The 19,986-nt window shown below is 40.8% G+C and overlaps 1 protein-coding gene across 8 annotated transcripts in view; it reads right to left on the bottom strand.

Annotated features, from left to right (window-relative positions):
• Window positions 1-19,986, bottom strand: part of nrxn3b (neurexin 3b) — a 232,691-nt gene that overhangs the window by 25,211 nt on the left and 187,494 nt on the right. For 5 of the 8 annotated variants that reach the window (XM_028396933.1, XM_028396936.1, XM_028396934.1 and 2 more), the window contains 2 exons: window positions 11,694-11,865; window positions 1,554-1,864 (listed from right to left, as the gene is read on the bottom strand). In XM_028396933.1, the coding sequence (XP_028252734.1) occupies window positions 1,554-1,864; window positions 11,694-11,865 (483 nt within the window). Of the gene's footprint in view, window positions 1-1,553; window positions 1,865-3,403; window positions 3,494-11,693; window positions 11,866-19,986 lie in introns of all 8 variants that reach the window. The other 3 variants (XM_028396932.1, XM_028396930.1, XM_028396929.1) reach the window with 1 other exon arrangement.

Here is a 19,986-nt window from a genome sequence, read left to right as displayed (position 1 = left end):
GTGGAAGAAGAATGAACAAGACGTGCTCTCAGAAGGAATACAAAAGTAAAAGTGAAAAGTTAGCGAGAGGTAAAAAAAATATTCATTTTCATAGTTAAGTTACCAAAGTGCACTATTTGGCATCTAATAGCTGCATCCCAGGTATTGACAAAAGAGGTATCCGTTCATCATTTCACCTTGAAGAGGAGAGTGCTTTGTATAAAAGCTCCCGCATTGTGCACAGAACTTTATTGACTTCTTTTGATATTAATAGCCTGTGACACAAAATGCCATTTTCCCAGCGATGCCATGTTCTTTCTTATCTGATGTGACCTTGTTGATGGTGCCAGAGACGGTGCTGTAATGTATCTGAGCTCAGTCATCATCACTGCAGGTTAGCGGTGCCACATAGTCAGAATGAATACAGACTGCTTCACTTCAGCTCCAGACCTTCAAACCCAACATGTGAAAGGTTGGTGCTTTCTGTCAGCTCTCCAGTCCTGATCACAAAGTATTCAGTGGCTTTAGCTGCTCTTTTTTTCCCCCTCTGGTCTCTTCTACACTTGCACTGATACAAACATACAAGTGTCAGCACTGACACGAAGGGCCATCATCACTGCACGCCAGGCAATCTGAGGCAACTGATAACGGTGGCCTCTGTCTGACGTGCAACAACCAACCTCACCCCCTCCCAAAAAAAGTCTCACCCCTGAGGGAGAGTTATTGCTTTAATATGGACAACAAATGGTTCAATTTGTCCTCTGAGTGTCAAAGGACTGCTGTGGTGTGATTACTTTCTTGGCACACATGGTGACATTCATTGGCTTGAACTCAGAACGTAGTGGAAAAAGGCCTCTCATAGGCCAGGATAGAGGTGAATGACCGATAGAGACAGAAAGGCAGAAAAGAGAAATGTATAAAAAAAAACCCAAAACAGAAAGAAAAGTAGAGAAAAGCAGCCGTGGCAGGACCAGTTTGGCACACCTCAATGACCAGCAGCACTTCAATTCTCCCCAGAATGAGAAATACAGTATCCCGGCCTTGACTGATCAAGCAGAGTAAAAAAAAGCCATGTGGCTACAATCCACCTAAAATGTCACCAAAACACATCAACTATTGGAGAAGGTTGTGCTTTTTGACATTTTAGTGTGTCACATTTTAAAACCCTGATTGCCAAAAAAACAGAACACTTATCCTGCAGACAGTTGGGCTCCACATGAAGGAAAATCAATGTCTAAAGCATCTAAATCTCCTGCATGGAAATGTGCATTGGAACACCACACAGCACAGTGCAGTTATAGACAAAATTTGAGATTTTGGGAAGTATGGTTCAGTGCAGAGAATTACATGAGAAGCCACTAAAATCTGTAAGGACATGGTTAAATTGCTTAGTATGACAAGGGGTGAATACACCTTGTGCTGTGTGTTTCTGCATATTAACATGTTTCCTTGTTTGTTTTGGTAAATTCCAAATCAAACCCAATGCGTTCTGATTGGTCAATTCCAAAGGCTTCAACAGGCCCAAAATGTCAAATGACTCCTTTAAGAGAATAGTAAAATACATCCAGCCTTACCTGAATTGTGGGTGGTGAGCGCTGTTTGCGGGTAGTTGTGGTAGACAGAGTGGTGGTGGTCTCAATAAAGGTCGTGGACATCTCCGGCGGCACGGAGGTGGTGGTGCGTGCCGCGCCTCGGCTGACCGGGACGTCTCCCACCAGCCGCACGCTGCCGTTCACCTTGATGTTGGCGTGGCCCTCCGCTGCCATGTTGAGGACTTTGAGGCCATTGTAATAGAGGCCGGAGAGCTGGCCCTGGTAGGGCCGTTTTCGGTCGTTGCCACCGATTGAGATAGTGGCCTGGGTGTTGAAGATTGTCAGCTGCCGGCCTGGCGCAGGAGGGAAGGAACAGGGTGGATATGTTTGAGATGCAGGATGGAGGGATGATATGATGCAACAGGCAGATAAGGCTGTCGGCTTTGAAAAATTTTTTTTGACATGCATCGACTTGAAAAAGAACTACTGCAAGATAGATTGAGTGATAGGAGAGAAAATGTCTACACCATGTAAACGCACACTATACTCAAAAACTGTACAGATCTATTCATTTTAAAGCACTGCTGCTATCTATTACAGCAGCCTTTACTGAAAAGAACACACACTTTGCTGCAGCTTTTCAGCAGTTTCACTGCATTTAGAACAAATGCTTCATATTCTCTGGACATAACGATGGACTTGTTCAGTAAAAAATGACTAATAAATGTGTTTCTGTATACAAGCTCTGTCTTATTACGATAAAAACTATGAGCAACACACACTTACTACAATTCATGTGAATTTCATTAGGAAGAGCTGAAATATCATTGTCAAAACACACTGCTCATGCATTAATTATGAAAGGAAAATACACCAAACTTTCAACAATACACGAATCATAATTAAAAATCTCATTTGTATAATTTACAGACACATAGCTCTGCAAGCTCGTTACATTTGTTTGTTATATCATACATAATACATTAGGTATGGAATGACGGGGACAGGACGTTCATATCACACAAAATGAAAATAGCATGTGTGGAGTCATGCATGCAGCAGTAATGGGATTTCTTTTTCAAACCTGTCTGTGTTTTAGCGGTTGTTAAAGGGACTTTATAATAAGGTTAAGACGTTTATGTGCAATGAATTTTAAATGCATTTTATAATGGTATTTATGTTGAATAGGAACATGTACTGCACAGTCTGTTTTCATTCAATATAATCAAGGTGCTCACTTGGATAATCTGAGAGATTGAAAAGCACAACTGCATCAATCAGGGCACCTTGGGCGGGCACACTGTTGTGCTTTTTTTTTGCTGTTAAAATGGCTCCAATTAGCTCTCCATCACTAAACAAGTGAGAATGTTATTGCGTATGATGGGTATAACTACAATCAGATAAATTACAGCAGGGAAAAGCACCTGCTGTTTGGAAAGTTTTCAGGGGGAAATGCCCACTGATTAGTTTGTTCTCAAACATTGCAGAGGATTTGAGCCAAGGGAGTTAATTCTCCTCTCTCAAAACAATCAGGCCTACTGTTGCAGCATAGATAATGTCTTCTCCAAGTCAAATTTTTGCACAAAAGATTAGGAGCCATTCAATTTTTAACATTTTGTTGTTGTTGTACTGTTTATGGAAATCTGTTCCCAGTCCCTTTAACTGGACACCATGAAAAAAAAAGATGGCGATGACAAAAAAAGGGGAAATAAATTTAAAACCTAAATAAAACAAAGGAAGGTAACAAAAAAAGCGCTCTGTTTAATGTTCTTTTTAAAGGGTTTAAGGGATGGTTATTCATTCTCAAAGGTTGAAAGGGGAACAAGCCGGTGAAATGACAGGAAATAAAAATTAAAAAAGAAAAACATTCTAGAAGTTTAATAAAGATTTACCTTTCTCCTGAAGCCAATCTTCTACTGGCCGGGTATATTTGAACGGGATTTTCTTATTTGCCATTTGATAGCGCTCAATGTCGCTGTTGCCTTTAAAGTTTGAAAGTTTAACAAACAGCTTGAAACAGATGGCAACAGCAACAGACATCACACATTTATACAGTGGTTTATAATGAATTTTATCTTTGTTTAGATATATTTATAAAAGCTTTATGATTTTTTTTTTTACCCCAAGTAGTGGGTACTTTAGATTTAATTTTTAATATTCATATTTATACAGCATACTCCACACCAATATTTAACACAGTATCCATGAATAAAAAAACACAGCAGCCAAGAAGAAATAATAACCTGCAAGAATAAGTACAGGAAATGCATCACAGTATATAATGGAGACCATAAGAAAAGGATATCAAGTGGTTAAAAAGGTAGACATGCATTAACTGCCTTTCTCCGTAGCAAATCGGAGGTAATTTATGTTCACTAATTCTCCCACTGGACACCACCTGCTTTTACATTTCAAGGGCCAAGGAACGATTCGGTGTAGTAGCTTATTTGGAAGGATGGAGTTCCTGCAGCAGGTTTGCAGCGAAAGGAGGCCAATGTTAGAGGAGGTGGAGGAGGAAGTGGTAATTTTAAGTGCAGCAGACCTATTGGGGTGGGTGGAAGTCCCACAGTGACACAGATTTGAAGAGGACAATGCATACAAATGAGATCATTACTGACATAGTGGGAGGCCTTTTGGGTAAAAAAAAAAAGGCTCTAGACTCCAGCTGCCACATTCCCCCCCTTTTCCCGAGACTGTGGCTAATGTGTTCCAGGTATATGGGTATTATGGATAATAGACCACCTTCTACAGGAAATGTTGTGTGTGTGTGTGTTCTGAGTATTATCTCTGGCATGATATGATTTGTTTTTGTGTATGTGCCACAGGTTGCAATATTTTGTCTGACAATCACAGAGCCATTCTGTAAGTATGATGACACACTGAGAATTGAGACGTACGTCTTCAACATCTTCAAACACTTTGAGGGATGACAAAACAGTCTATAAAGCTTGCATTGAATTATGAATGACAGCATGATGTCACTCAGGACCCAGGTGGGAAGGTGTTTGGAGGAAAGAGGCATGGGTATGTTTAATGTATAATAAAAAAGACAAGGCTTTATAACGTGGAGATGAAACGCCTTGAAAATGGATATTTTGTCTGCAATTCTCTCAAGTGACTAAGCTAGTGTTCTATCTTTATTTAGACACTTTTGTTATACTGCTGCTTTTTTAGATTTGTCTCTAAACCTAACAACAATTAGCTACTGACCCATTCTAGTTATGCATGTCTATGTGTTTTGTATGCCATCATTGTCCTGACACCCACCCAAGCCTTACCTCATTTTCCGTCTTATTTACTGCACACACATTTTCAGGCTGCTCTCACCCTGCTGACTAATGTTACATTACATAAGGCGTGAACGCACCACAATTACATAAAACCATAAGCTGCCTCAGTTTCCCCCTCTTTTCTATCTGCGCTATCTTTCTATCATTCACTTCCTACCTTTCGCACTCACAGAGAAAACCAGCCAAGTGCTTGGTTTACAGCCAGCTGGGAAGGAGTGTGGATATAGCTGCAAGGGAGCCCAAAGAGCTAAAGGACTATGTCTGCAGCATGCCAGCAGGTTAATCAGCTACTAGCAGGACTCCCTCCCCATTCCTTTGATCTCAAGCAGGCTTCAGGTGGCAGCCAAATACACTCTCCTCTGGACAAGGGCCACAGAGGGAGGCATGATGGTTGTATGAGAAATCAGAGGACAGTCGGAGGGGTTAAGAGTTTGATGGAGTGGGTGGAGAAACGAGACAGGGGAGGGAGTATCAGCTGAAGCTAAAAAAAAAAAAAAACAGCCTGTAATCTCTCCAACTACTTTTACAGTCTATTGCTGAGAGTGTCCCAGAGCTGTTTGGTATTGTTATTTAGCTGCAGTGAGCTCATGTCTGCAACTGAAAAGAGAAACCATAATCTTTCATTGCCAATGGCACAGTCTCAGGTATAGCTCTTACATTGTTCTAGGTGATTAATGAGGTGACAGTCCCCCCTGTAATGAATACACCACAAGCTAATTGTCCAACTAATGAGAAAAATCTCTCTAGTTTGTCAATTTGATATTCAATTTCTAGAGGTGACTTCAGGATGGATGACCTTGCCAATAAAAGCACGACTGTGTATTATAAAATCAGTCTGCCTTTTCTTATAAAGCAGAGTCGACAGATATATTTCCTCAAAGAATTTGCCTTGAATCTTTCAGCTGACCGGGTGAGGAACAAGCAATTTAGAACTATGACGTGTTTGATGATGTGTTCTGTGTCTGTCAGAAGCCCATTTTGTTAGAATGGCTCCTACTGTGAAACCAACATTCTCCTATATGTGTAATGATGTTGTTTGTCTATAAAATCCCAGCTCCCATCACCATGGTAACTAACAAAATGACAAAGACAGCTGTTGAACATCTTTTGCTAAACCTAACCCTGCAGTTATACTACCTAAACCAACGGTATGGTATGAGACAGAACATATACCTGAGTCTCTTGGGTGATGGTCAGTCTTGAGTCGACATAATATTTTCACGACTAAAGATGTATTTTTTAGGAATCACTGGCAATGGATGCCAAATAACACATTTCAGGTGCTTGAATCTCTATTTATATGAGCAGATGAGATATCAATCACACTATTCCTGCAGTGCTGACATGCAGCTTTCAATTTTTCTGCTCACAATGAGTAACTTTTCTTATAAAGATCTTTAGGTGTAAAACGTTACTGAAGGACACTCATTTAATTCAGTATTTCCAAAATATTTCATCCACATTTTGTTGCATGTGGCGACAGCTGAGTAGCTGAATGCATGACTGTTTAATCCATAAATAAACCAATTTCATCTTTTGTTTATATACAGTTTGTTTGGGTCTATTTTAGCCCTTAATGCGAGCCTTCATCATTTTTCCCTCCTAGCCAAAACACTGTGTAGATTTTCTCCCATTGGTGGCGGCCATTCAGTCAAACACAAACACTGGCACTGCGGCAGTCATCTGCTGTTTGGTCGCTTCGTTCTATTCGGTTTGCTTGCCAGACTAATCTCGCTGGGGTTCCATCACATGGCCGGTGCTGAGAGCGCATCAAAACGGTGGAAATGGCTACTGTGACAGGCTGCTGGCATTCTCTCCATTTGGGGATGATGAGTACATTTGATATAGTGTGGCCCGGTCCAAAAATCATCATTCCACAGCTCAACTCCATAACTGTTGCAGCCTCTGGTTATAAATATCCCGCACCAACCACCGTCTTTTCTACACCTCCTCCTCTTTCTCTCTGGTTATTCATTCATGCACTCAACTTTATTTCTATTCTCTCTCTTCCTCTTCAGCCCACCGTCCTTCCACTGATACTCGGCTCCTTCATCTTCTCCTTGCCTCCCTATCTGGATTCTCTGTGACTCAGCAATCAGCCTTCTTTGCTCTTGTAGGCCTCTTCAGTTGTAGCCACAATTCTGGTATCACTCTTCAATCCCTTTTTTTTTTCTCCACACACCTATCCATCCATATGTAAGCTCTTTTTCTCTTTTGTCAACTTATTTCTGTCTCCTACTTCATTAAAGGCCTCTGTATTCCCTCAGTGGCTTCTTTTCTATTCACCCATGTCCTTCTGTTTCTTGCTTGCCTTTCCTCCCTCCATGCTCCTTCCATTCTTCCTCAGACGTCAGACAAAGCCGGGGAGTAAATTCATCATTTATCAGGTCGCTCTGAAAATTACGGTGTTGAATGGATGAATTAGACTGGCAGCGTGTACACTCAGCTTAGTCTGAGTTCTAAGAGCGACAAAGATTGTGTCTCAGATAGGGCTAATCATATTTGGCCCCGGGGACATGTAGGGATTTATCTCGCTCCTGAAGAATTGTTTTGTCTGTATTTCAAGACAAAGGCTGGCAGATACATTGAAGCGATGCAACTCATTGTGTCTGTTTCAGGTTAACATTGTGCACATCAGCGCATGGATGAAAAGTCCTCGTGTGTGTGTGGGTGCATCTGAAAATGAACACAAGGCCCTTCACGGCTATGACCAACCCTCTTGTACCCACCACAAATGATGGAACACACACACACACACACAGAGACATACTTTCCGAGAGGCACTAACAGAGTAGTTAGGCCAATGGTCATTCATCTGAGACAACGTCTGAACCTCAGCCAGCTCAAGGCAGAGTGTGATGCACAATTTCCGCCTGGTTCGGTCAAGTTATTATTTGATTCAAAGATTCAAACTCACGCAAAAAGACCATGTAATCCAAAATCAAAGGGTACAAGGATTCAGAGTGTTATATAAGGAAATTGGAACCTTCTCACAAAACAAAGACAAACCCCTGCAGTAACGTGGGTTGTCACACAAGTACACAGGACCGTAGGAGAGCCGTGATGAGCAGTGACTGGAAAAAGGACGGAGGAACACGGATAAGAAGGAATTTGAGGACAAAAAAAGAATGAAGCTCTGAGAGGGCACTGTTTGAAGGGGGAAGAATAATTAGAGGAAGGAAGAGACAAAGCAGTCGACACACACGTTCAACGCCCACACGCAAACACACATGTTTAAGCTGCAGAAGCCTGATGGAAATGTTCCTGTATGGGATCAGTGAGAGGATATTGTTATGCAGAAGAATGGGACTGTGAGGCAGGACTTCTTTTTAGTTCTGTTTCCAATGCTGTCAGTACAGTTTTCATCTTATAAACCTATTCATTCTGGCTACTAACACTAATATTATATTAAAGAACTAATTGGGGTTATTCATATCATACTAGTTTCAGGTCATTAATGGTAAAGCTGTAACCTAGAGGACAAGTAAAGGTCAGTTAACTGTGAATAAATTGTTTCTTTTCTTCATTGTCACCTTGTGTAACATGTTATAATGATGAAGTCCAACAGTGCAACAAAACAAGTAGTTAGACAATCAGGCAGAGTGTAAACAAGCCAACTGTGAGCTCTTTGCATAATTCATTCAAATCAATTAATTAACTTTCCATCCTTCAGCAGCTGTTGTCAAATGTAGCATCTTTACCTCTATTTCTTCTGAATACAAAAGGAAGCACCTTAGCTAGAATGCAGGTGTGCGTTCTCTCAACAATATAGTGAAATCTAATGCGGTGCAGCTTTATGTGAAAGAGCTTTTACTTAGATACATCAGTCAGTTCAAGTAAAAGAAATTGAAAATGAACAGCTGCGGTTAGGAAACAGTTTCTAACCTGCAATCTACCACTTTGCTTTACACGGTGACAAATTAGTCCTTGTCGCATGCTCTTGATATTAAGATGTATAATGAGCATTTATGTGGCATCTTAAGTGATGATTTACAGTAATTATGTTATTGATTCAACTCTCTGGCAGCATTTTTTTTTTAATTCTGTCTGTAATATATTATATAATATCTCCATTTTAATCTGAATAAACACAATCAAGCAGACTTGAAATGCTAGAAATTTTACAGTTGTCAGACACATTCCTTTTTTATTTCCTATTTTAATGTTCACTATGATCAATATAGTTTTGAGAAGATATAAATGTTATCATAACATATAAATGTTATGTTGTGCTATCAATAAATAAATGACATTCTCACAATCATTTCATGAGAAGAAGTAAACAAACTTCATGGGTAACAGTGTGTAACAGCACAGGAAGCTTTATGTGCACAAATACAGTGAGCACAGCAGCTTGATGGACACATAAATTGGTCCAACACCAAACAAGATTTAGCTTAAATATATCTGAGTGTCTATTACTCTGTGCCCAGTCTCTCTTAGAATAGCACCACTGTAAATTGCCTGACGTCAGTTGTTAACACAGTGAAGTGACTGTTAAATGCCCTGCATATCTGCTCCACATTCAAAAGCACACAATGTTTTTAACGCCTTAATACTTTGGTCGGCCAACTTTGTAAACACAGTTGTTGAAATGTTCAATTCACATGCCTCAGGCTGTTTTGCAAACAGCTTTGACTGACGAGCAAACCACCAGGCACCTTTGTCCTCACCTATTCCCTAATAGGGAGAGGGGGGCATGCACAGATCCGGTAACTGTTTATTGAACTGCAAGAGCTCAGCCTCGTGGCTGCTACCGCCTTAGAGTTAAGCATTTGCAGTGAGAAAGCAGTCGATTGGACTGCACCCTAACATGTAATTACTCACGAGATGACAACGCCTTTACAAGGGAGGAAAAAAAAATCAATCATGAATTACTATCACTGAATGTCCTGCAAATTACCTGAGCGGAGGAGAAAAAGAAATTACCACACATTCGATCCTCCGACCTCAACTGCTCTTCAAGACAATGGCAGGTGGACAGAGAAGGGAATAAACCAACACAGGGATTGCTTTCTGCATTTTTAAAGGTGAGATGTAAACCTGACAGACATGTAGAAGTCATCCTTGGATGTAAGGGTCATTGGCAGATGTATTGATATTGAAGTACCTCTTGTATGAGAGGTACTTGTATAGAATTATGAAACTGTATGAACATAAGCGTGTCCGGCGATGTCACTCGTGTGCTTATGGAGTTTCTCAGTATTTTGCAGCATCACCGTGGCTGAGGCTCAGTTATGAAACCCGTCTAACTTTATCTGGTCAAAGAAAAGCAAAAGACAGCCAAAGGCAAAAGAAAGCCAGAGACAGAAGAGATTAACGTCACCTGTGCTGGCATTGAGCCGAACCAAAACAGCATGCCAGGTCACGCCACGAGAGGAGCGCTGCCCTGTCCTTGGTGAAGGCTTGCAACTAGGAGCACGCTGTGGGGCAGCTGGGAACCAGAGCCGAGATGTGAAAGGGATCAACTCTAATTTGTTTGCTTCTCACCATTAGGTAGCATCAGCGTTTCTGCATTATTCCAATTTTATTTCAGCTTCTGTTTGGAATACTTTAGTCGCATTCTTGGGGACAGTTCAGTTCATGTAAGCTCCACACTGGGTAACAGAACGCTATTTAGTCTACATTTATTCCACCTGCTTCTGTCTCGCTCGTATATGGCACGATTTCTACCTCAGAGATCAGTTATTTTTCTTTCATGCCAACATCTTGTCTCAGCTGCCTCTTTGTGCTCATGTTGTTCCCCTGTGTGTCTGCACTGCCTGGCTAAGTATAACTGAAGAGGGTGTAATAGGGAAACGAGAAAACAAAGGTGGCTTTTCCAAGCTGGTTGACATTGAGACACCGATATCAAAGTTGAGGAGAGCCAACTCAATTTAATGGACTGTTAAGTAGAAGCGAGAGAGTTTTTTTTTCTTTCTTTCTGTCCCTCCCTCCCTCACTCTGTCTCTCACTCTCTCACCTAGCAAGCTGAGCAGCACATATCTGTTCCAAATGAAGGGAGTGCCTGAGCCTCCAAATGGAGCGGGCTCCGTTTGATGACCCTATTTGTATTCTGCTGCTGTGCTGCTTCTGCTGACCTGGGAATGAGAGATACAGGCAGGCAGCAGTTTTATCAAACCAACAGGCCACCCTTGGTTTCTGCCTCTATCCTCGCCTTGCTTGCCCACCAACTGAATGCCCCTTGGTGCCTTTCAATCCAGTTCCAGAAATAAGCTGGCCAGATGTTGCACTGTTATTGCCTTTTGCAAGACAAAAGATTTTAGCTTGGTTGTGCTCCTCTCATGTGGAGTCAGGTGTTAAAACACAGAGGCACACCATGTTAGCAGAGGGTGTACTAACTAAAAATGTGGAGGAGCTATGCTAGTCCCCTTTGTCACATCACCCAAAGCAGTTTTGATGCTGCTGCCATTGTGACATCCCAAATATATGGGCAAAAAATTAAATCTAACAGATTCATGAGACATCCATTTTTATTTTATTTCATTTTTTTGGTTAACTACGACTGGTTAACAGGGTTAAAATATGCATTTCCCAGACAAGCAGCAGCTAAAAGCTAGAGAAAATGACATGTCTGGTATGTGATAGACTTTTGTCTCCCTCTGTACCTGCTAATTTGCAGGCTAAAAGTGTAGCATGAAAAATTGTGTCAGCTCACAATTGTACAGCCTTTATCGTGAAGCTATTATCCTTTGAGGAACTAATATTCTGACCACAGTGGCTGTTACACCGTTTTCTAAAGGACCGGGTTGCTGGAGGACAGGAAAAATTATTCTTTTTTTTTTTTTTGTTCTTGAGGGTTTCTTTTACATTAACAAACAGGTGGTGTCCAGTGGTTATAAAACTTTACTCAAAGAAAGAAAAATATAAGGATTAATAGTAAAGACAGTACCTGAGGGGAAGTGCTCATTGACTGGCCAGTTGTCCACCTGCAAGGTTGCGTTGCCCCCATTCCTGGTGAATCGTACCAAATGGTATTTGCCATCATTTACTGCTGTGGTCATCTCCTTGACGCTGATGTCCACTGTCCCGATGTTGAACGTCACACCAATTTTGCCTTGTTCCTGGGAAACACATATAGAAAAAGAATCAGCGATTCCATTCATTTCATTTCAAAACAGCAGGAAACTGGTAAACCCAGTAATATGTGCACTACTTTCCAATAAATAAGCATTACATTAATATACCACTACTGTCAAAGTTAGATGAATTTAAAAAATCGGAACTGTTCCATGCACCGCGGTTCCACCAGCATCTATTGTGGTGCAGTAATGAATTAATTATACAATAAACTAACTGTAAAAAGTTCAATAAAGCTACTTGGTTGAATGCCCTCGGTTGGTGCTAATGGTGAACTACTCAGAGAACCTGAGTACGCTAGCATGCTACGCTTCATTATTCCACTGTAATGTGATGAAAATAGGCTGCCAACAGAGATTGTAATGATGAGTAATGCTCCCTGCAGCCTGTCACTACAAAACTGGCAGGACAGATGCCTTTTCTGCTGCTGTCCTTACAAACTGTATGAATACCATATGTTTTGTTTAGCTCCTAATGCTAAACCAGTTATACCACGTTCACAAATTTTGATGCGTCCCTCCATGATTTCTTGACTCTTCTCCCCTCGACCCCACTAATTTTCACAAGCTGCCAGTGTGTTTTATTGTGACTGCTTGTGTATTCATGGGTATGTAGGCGTTATACAAGCAAAAGGTTTTAGAGCGTAGGCAGGGCTTGAGTGAGTGAGCGGCGATGGGGAAGAGCTGTGTTTTCTGTGTCATTTGTTTTAATCCCCCACAGGGAATCTCTCAGTGTAATTACCTTCTTTAGAAGCCCAGAGTAGTGGGACCATTTCTCATAACAAAACCAAAATTAGGAAAGGCTTGCACAGGGGGGAGACACATATTGTTAATTGATCAGCTGAGACACTAGCCCTGCGCGGCTGACTGTTACTTTACACGCCCTGATAATGTCAGGCTGAATATAACAGTGCTCGTCGACATAACTGTGTCGCAACATTGCTTCGATGACACTTAAACCTGCAGACCCCTATTTAATGTCATAGGCTCTTAATACTATTGAAGAACACTTACTATGACCAGCCTTGACTTAATACAATTCCTCATGCTGCACTCTCAAATATACGAGTCAGACTATAAAATTACAACACTACACTACCGGGTTCTTGTAGCAAGCTATGGTGTACAGCAATGAAGAGTGTCACTTATTTTCCAGCGTAGATGTTATCCTGCAAATATGAGAACAACAGGGAACACATATTATCTTTACCAAACCAAGTTTGTTCCAACTTCTTAAGTAGAACACCTAGAAAAACAGCAGAAGATGTTTGTTTTCTCTAAATTAGGATTCCATTTTTGTTTCTTAGCAAGTGTGAAGGGGAAAAAAAGCAACATTGTTTCCTTATTTAGAGTGCAGTGCATCTTTCAAAGGTAATACTTTGCTGAAGGTTTTAAGAATGTGTATAGTTCTGGACTGGAAAACTTAAAAAAAGTTAGTCCTCTAAAAATACTTTTACCTACCAGGACCTGCAGTGCATCACTCATATTTACAGTGAAAACATCCTCTGTTTAAAGAGATTCTAAAGCATTACAGCGTGCTTAAGACCATACTGAGAGCAACGACAGAACTGCTTCACTTTGTACCAATCTCTAGTTCCGCTAATAATGGAAAAAGAATGTCACCAAAGACACGACAAAGCCATCTCCTAAAAGCTGAGGTGGGTCTAAGAGAGTAAGGATAGCAGAATATCTGAATGTGCACTTAACGTCTCTGTCAGAGAGGCTGTAAATGGGCTCTTAATTTAAGTAGTTGTCAATAAAACTTAGAACAAACAATAGAAGAGTGTGTGGGCACGCACACTGCTTATCTGGCAGTTAATACACATAATCCATGCACATGGACAAGATGAGCACTCACAAACACGCTGATGGTTTAATGTGACAAGGTGAAGCTCAGTGTGTGTGTGTGTGTGTGTGTGTGTGTGTGTGTGTGTGTGTGTGTGTGTGTGTGTGTGTGTTGTTCTGTGAAAAATACTACTAAAGCATTCCAGCCTTTACCGACTAATGACAGGACCTTTCCCTGGTATGAAAAAAAAACCCAACACAACATGTCTGACAAGCTCAACACATAGAAAACACATCAGCACTTGTTCATCTGTTGTGACCTTCAGAGGCTCTGGCAGTCCTTGCTCTCCTGTGTAGCTGCATCAAAGCCACATCGCTGGCCCACTAATATCTACAAACAAAGACAGATCATCACCCCCTGGCCCTGGTACAACCAAACAAGAAAACACAACAATTGTACACCTTTGTAACTGTTGCTGAGCACCTCCAGGCAGTGTACAAAGAAGCAACTGTGTGTATGACTGCTTTTGTAATGGCAGACCTCTCCCTCCTTCTTTCCTTCCCCTGTGCTACTCCTGTTGTCCAGCTACCCTCCCGCCTCTGCCACCGCCACCACCACCCACCTGCCTGCCTGCCTGCCCACCCCCCATGCTGCAGCAATGTTTGATTGACAGATCCAATTACGTTTTTTATTGGCCTGTCGCTTACGAGGCGGGAAGGCACTTCATTGTCTCCCGAGCAAAGGGGAAAAATGGCTATTGTTCTCTTAGTGGAAAAGATGATGGCCACTATTCTAGGTGTAAACAAATGACGTGCAGAGAATCACCTCCAAACTTACACACACTGAAATGCAAACAGACACCTGAATGCACACAAAGTCATAAAGTGTAACCTTGCACTAAAGATTCTTTACCATCATGTGGAAAAGGGTCCAATCAGGTGCCCTCACTAACTTAGCAGACAATCTAAGTATAAAATTATAAAAAGTAAAGGGGTCATTTACAGGCATCATTCGCTGAAGCCCAGGAAGAACAACATTATGTTGGCAGTCTGTTTGTGTTTTAATTGTACAGTATGTGTGGGTTTATGCGTTCACGCTCCATGTAACTAAGACAAATGATAAATGTAATTAAATGTAATTTCAGCATGCAAAGCACCCCTTTCTCCAAACCCTCTGCTGAAAGCTAGCCCTGCCTTGGCACGCGGAGCTCCAGCGTTCCCACGTGTCCAGGCACACACTGACATCAGTAATCGGGCCCGCCGCAATCCAATTCAGGGCCGATCAATGCCTCCAACACATGGAGAGCCCTGGGCAGAGTGAAAGAGAGCGAATCACTCAAAGAAGTGGTGGGCGATCCTGCAGACAGCCATTGCAACCCTTAGAAGACAGCTCCTGTACAGAGGACGGGCTGCTTCACAATAGACCCCATCCCCGGCACGCTGAATGGTCATTCTGTTAAGCCACAGGCCCTAGACAGATAAATACATCTGACAGCCATTTTATAGAGGTGAGGTAGGTAGAATAAGCACATTTAGCTTTGCCGGGGAGAAAAAAGCTGACAAAAGAGATCAGGAGACAGAGAAAGACACAGATAACTATATGTAGTTACGTGCCAGATATCTTCTGTTTGAAGATGTGCATTGAAAGCAGTATAAGGTCAAAGAATGTTATTAAAGTGGATGCTTTTTTTCTCCCACAAAAGCTATAGCATTGCAATCAAACCTTGATTGAAATCTGGTATGGGTAGAGAGTAGTTGTAGTGGGATGACTCCAGTGGATCTATATTAAGGCTCAGTTGGGAGGGAGGAAGATCTCATATCAAGAATGTGAACATGTCCCAGGGTGGGAGTTTGGGTTACATATCCCCCCTTTCATCTGACATCAGCACTCAAGTTAGCTTTTGCGGTCAGGGGCCATCAAAACTGGATCATGGAAGCGGTGGAAGAAGAATCAATAGAGTGAAGAGAAGCTAGGACAAAGTGAGATGTGCTGGATTGATGCGCCTGGCCTTCACGGTGCCAAAGCTATTTATTGTCAGTAATTGACAGAGATAACTCATAGACGGCACAGTGATTTGTAGCTGTCTGTTCTCGTGCGCATCAAGCTCTAGAGTCAGAAATTTGCTAAAGGGTAAGATGTTAGAGGCTGCTGAGGAGCGTGCGTGCTGGCCTTTAGTGCTAGTAACTTCTTCATGTACAGAATACACTGACGACTCAACAGGCCTTGGGTTCAGCAAAATAACCAGCATATTGATGCGGTCTTAAAAGCCCTTTTGGTGAATTTGAAAGCTAGATTAGACTGATCAAAGAAAACACATTAACACTGTGATATAAAGCGAAGCAAATTACTTTACATCTGCCTACATCCTCATTTGTTTGAGGTGAATGGTACTTAATGTATGAGCCTAGAGATATTCTATTATTCTTATTGTCAACAATGAAAAGGCCAACAATGGATTAATCCTATTAGCAAATATTTTCTGTGCATTGCAAGCTGTAGCTTCATTGTTCAAAATATGGGGTTGGCTTCCGGTCATGGGCAAGATGGCAGCTTGATTTCGATGCTCCTCGATACGTAAACAATACAGCCCTATAACAACTATGCCTGATAATAGGGCTAATAAAAAAACAAGCAGGAGAACTCAGAATGCAGCTGCGATGAGGAATGAGGACGAATGGCCTCAGCTGACTCAAGCAATAGCTCCCCAACGCACGGACTCGACGAAGACGACGATGATACGTCTCTATGCGGCACTTTAACAAGATAAAAGATTTTAGACGGGACAACAACTTGACAACTTGAGAAAACAACAAGAAGAACTAGAGGAAGCTAAATGTAGCACTGCAAGCTACGGTTATGCTAATGAAAAATGAAGGCTAAATTAGTGGACCAAGAAGGGAGAACTCGCTGGGATAACCTGCGAATCTACGGAATACCGAAGGCGAGGAGGGGTGAGGACATGGTTTCAGAAGATAAGATAAGATAAGATAAGATAAAACTTTATTAATCCCGAAGGAAATTCTTGTGCCAGAGGTATCAAGTTACATTAGCAGTTAAGTACAGGGTATAGAGTATAAGAGTATAAGTAATAAGTAATAAGAAGGGTTCCCGACACCTTCATTACCACCCCAACCAATAAACTTTACTGATAAGTAAATTAACTTAAATAATTATCAACTAACTAAAAACTGGAGACACATAATTTTATAGGAAGGAGATAAACACTCTGTATATTCAAGAAATGCACAAAAAGATGATTTTTTTTCGCAAAACAAAAAATTGTTGGCATGAAAAATTCAAAAACTAAAACTGGACAATACTATCTACAAAATCAAAGATCCACCTACAAAGATCTTAAAAAATATAGAAAAAAGATTAAAATAAAACTCGACTTTCAAAAATAAGTCCTTCAGGGTGAGCTCTAAAAGAAGGAATGATTCTTCCAATGTGAAAGGTACTACTATTCCACTCACACCCAAAGAAGGAAAAGACAAATTAGACTGTGAGTCATACAGACCAAATTCAGTTCTCAATGTTAACATATGTATACAGTACATCAATCCTTGCAAGAAGAACTGAAAAGTTCTCTCTATGATTTTACATACAGACCAAACAGGGTTTACCCCAAAGAGGCAAACACATGACAACATCTGATGCTCCCTACATATGATAAGTCATATTCATGAACAGAAAATATTTTACTCTACTTGTCAGTCTAGACGTTGAGAAGACGTTGAGAACTCAGTAAGCTGGAGGTTCCTGTACGGGGTTCTGGAGAAACTTTTCTCAAAAGTTTTATCAAAGCAATTTAATGAATTTATCAAAAACTGTTGTACTGAAACGTAGTACGACACAGGGCTGTGGTTTATCTCCTCTTCTTTTTAAATTTTCATTGAATCACTGGCCAAGTGAATTAGGCAAAATAATGGTATTAAAGGGATTCGTATAGATGATGATGAACACAAAGTTGGGCTATATGCCGATGATACTTTGATGTAACTATTTGAACCTTTTAAATCACTTCACCTAGGAAAAAAAAAGATCAACGTTATGCACATGGACAATACCAAGACTTCTTTTCATTAGTATATATGTTATGCTCTGAAACAAAAGAAAGAATGATTGATAAGATAGTTCATAGTTCATATTGACCAACTCCCATAAGCACCATACAGATGGTAGAAATACAGATGTGGATTCATTTAGTGCTGAAAATAGCAGCAGACCTGTTGAGTAACGTTTGATAAGAACTGCAGCGCCCAGCTGGAAATCACTTAACCCTCTTATGAGAATCTGTTTTGTACGCCTTCAGCTGATGGTTACGTGGTTACACAAGGTGTACAATGTATAATTATTGATGTTAAGAGCAAATGTTAAGCAACAAATGTAAGAAAAACAAATCCTATTTTACAAAACCTTGTCAAACAAACCAAAACATTCCATCTATTCCATCATTACAAGCAAGCAGTGTATTGATCGAATAAAATAACCCATATATCTAATTATACAGTTCATATAAGAACCAAAAATCCCTTCACAGTAACAAGTGAATTACAGCCCTCATTAATGTGTTACTTAGAATTTTATCTAGGTATGACGCATAGTCAATATTTTGCTTTATCCAGTTCATTGTTTAAAGGACATAAACTCCTGAATAAGAAACAGGAGAAACATACATTTTAATGTTATGAGTAAGGCACATTTTCATACACAGAACATGCAGCTGCTCACAGCAGTGATGCATACGCAGTGCTGCTGACAGACAAGGGCCACAAAGAGGCACTCATTTTGGAAAGATATATTCATCTGCGGGGCGGAATAAAACACTGCAGACACGATTTTACTTTCCCATATTTAAAGCCGGGTCTGCAGCGTTTGTAGTTTTGTACAGTGACAGCCCTAATGCACTCTTCAAATAAACATTCCTCTAGAAACTGTGAAATTTCATAAATCATTAATTGGATCAAATGTTCATTCAGATGTTCATAATCAGGCTGCAGAGCTGTTGTGAGAGGCCATGTGGGAGGATACAAGGCACAGAGGCCTGGGTGCTTCTGAAATATTGATCACACCTAAAAGAACCCAGAGGTCTAACACAGGCTATATTTCACACCTGAGAGCGCCAGGAACAGCTTCATGGAACGGACAGGAACAAAATGGCTTCCACCTCGCTTTACTTAGCACCACTGTAATTGCTGGGATAATACCAGTGAGTCCATTAGCCAGTTGGTTAATGCCCAGGAGTGCCAGCTACTGTTAGTCCAAAAATGAAAAAGGAAGAGTCATTGCATTTTTAATATAAACACAAGCAGCAGCATTGCTGGGGAAGGTAATGGCTTTGACTCCTGCGCCGGGGCTCAATGTCAAACTCTGAGCTCTCGCTCTTTGATCCTCTGCCGCAGAATATGAATCGCGCAGGGTCAGCCTTATCAATTATTTACACCCACTCTTTCTCTATTTCCTGTTTGTCCGCTCTTGTGGCTGTAACTTGCCCTGACACTAATGGTGGACGGCCTGGTGAAAACATTTATCAATGTTACCGCAGAGTCCTCTCCAACTCCGTACTATCACTTTCAGCCTTTTGGAACTTAGAGTACTGACAGTGCACTGATCCTAATCATCACTGCCATATTTTACTGCACGTGTTTGGGCTGCATTGCTTCAGACTGTCCCTGAAAGAACTATGTTTTATTGCACTTATTAATAACAAATAATCTATACATATATTTTAAATGTTTTTTATTAGAATGGTGAAATCTGTCCTCTGAGCTTATTGGTCTTCTCTCGCTCTCTCTCCTCCCTGTGCATCCTTTGCTTTGTTTTGAAGGCTTACTGTTGGTCTAACAATCGTTCACAAGCAATGTTTTTGAATATTTCTTGTTTATTAATATAAACACTGCCACTGCTGACTTTGAATCCATACATTAACGGAAGTCTGGGCCTATTCTGGCTGTTTATGAATGCTTTTGGTTTTGTCTTAATATCCCACATTGAAAATATTACCATACCCATGTTTGGTATCCTTTTCAGCACAACCTCACCTATAAGATCTGATCATTATTTTTAGGTTTAACCTACTCTATTAACATATTGGGCCCCAAAACAAACAAAAAGTCACTAAATCTGAATGGAAAAAAATACTATTTATGTACTATTTATATCTGACCGACTTGTAAAAAGACCAAAATTGACGAGTACGGCGAGAGAAATCCAACGCCTGCCGAGCGCTCTGATCACACTTTTATGCTCTGACAAATACTCGAACTAAAACGTATCGTATCTCTGGTTTTACTGGGTGTATCAACATAAAATAAAAACTG

The sequence above is a fragment of the Parambassis ranga genome, chromosome 24 (assembly GCF_900634625.1).
Source record: "Parambassis ranga chromosome 24, fParRan2.1, whole genome shotgun sequence".
NCBI lineage: Eukaryota > Metazoa > Chordata > Actinopteri > Ambassidae > Parambassis > Parambassis ranga.
This window is presented reverse-complemented; position numbering and strand designations above follow the sequence as displayed.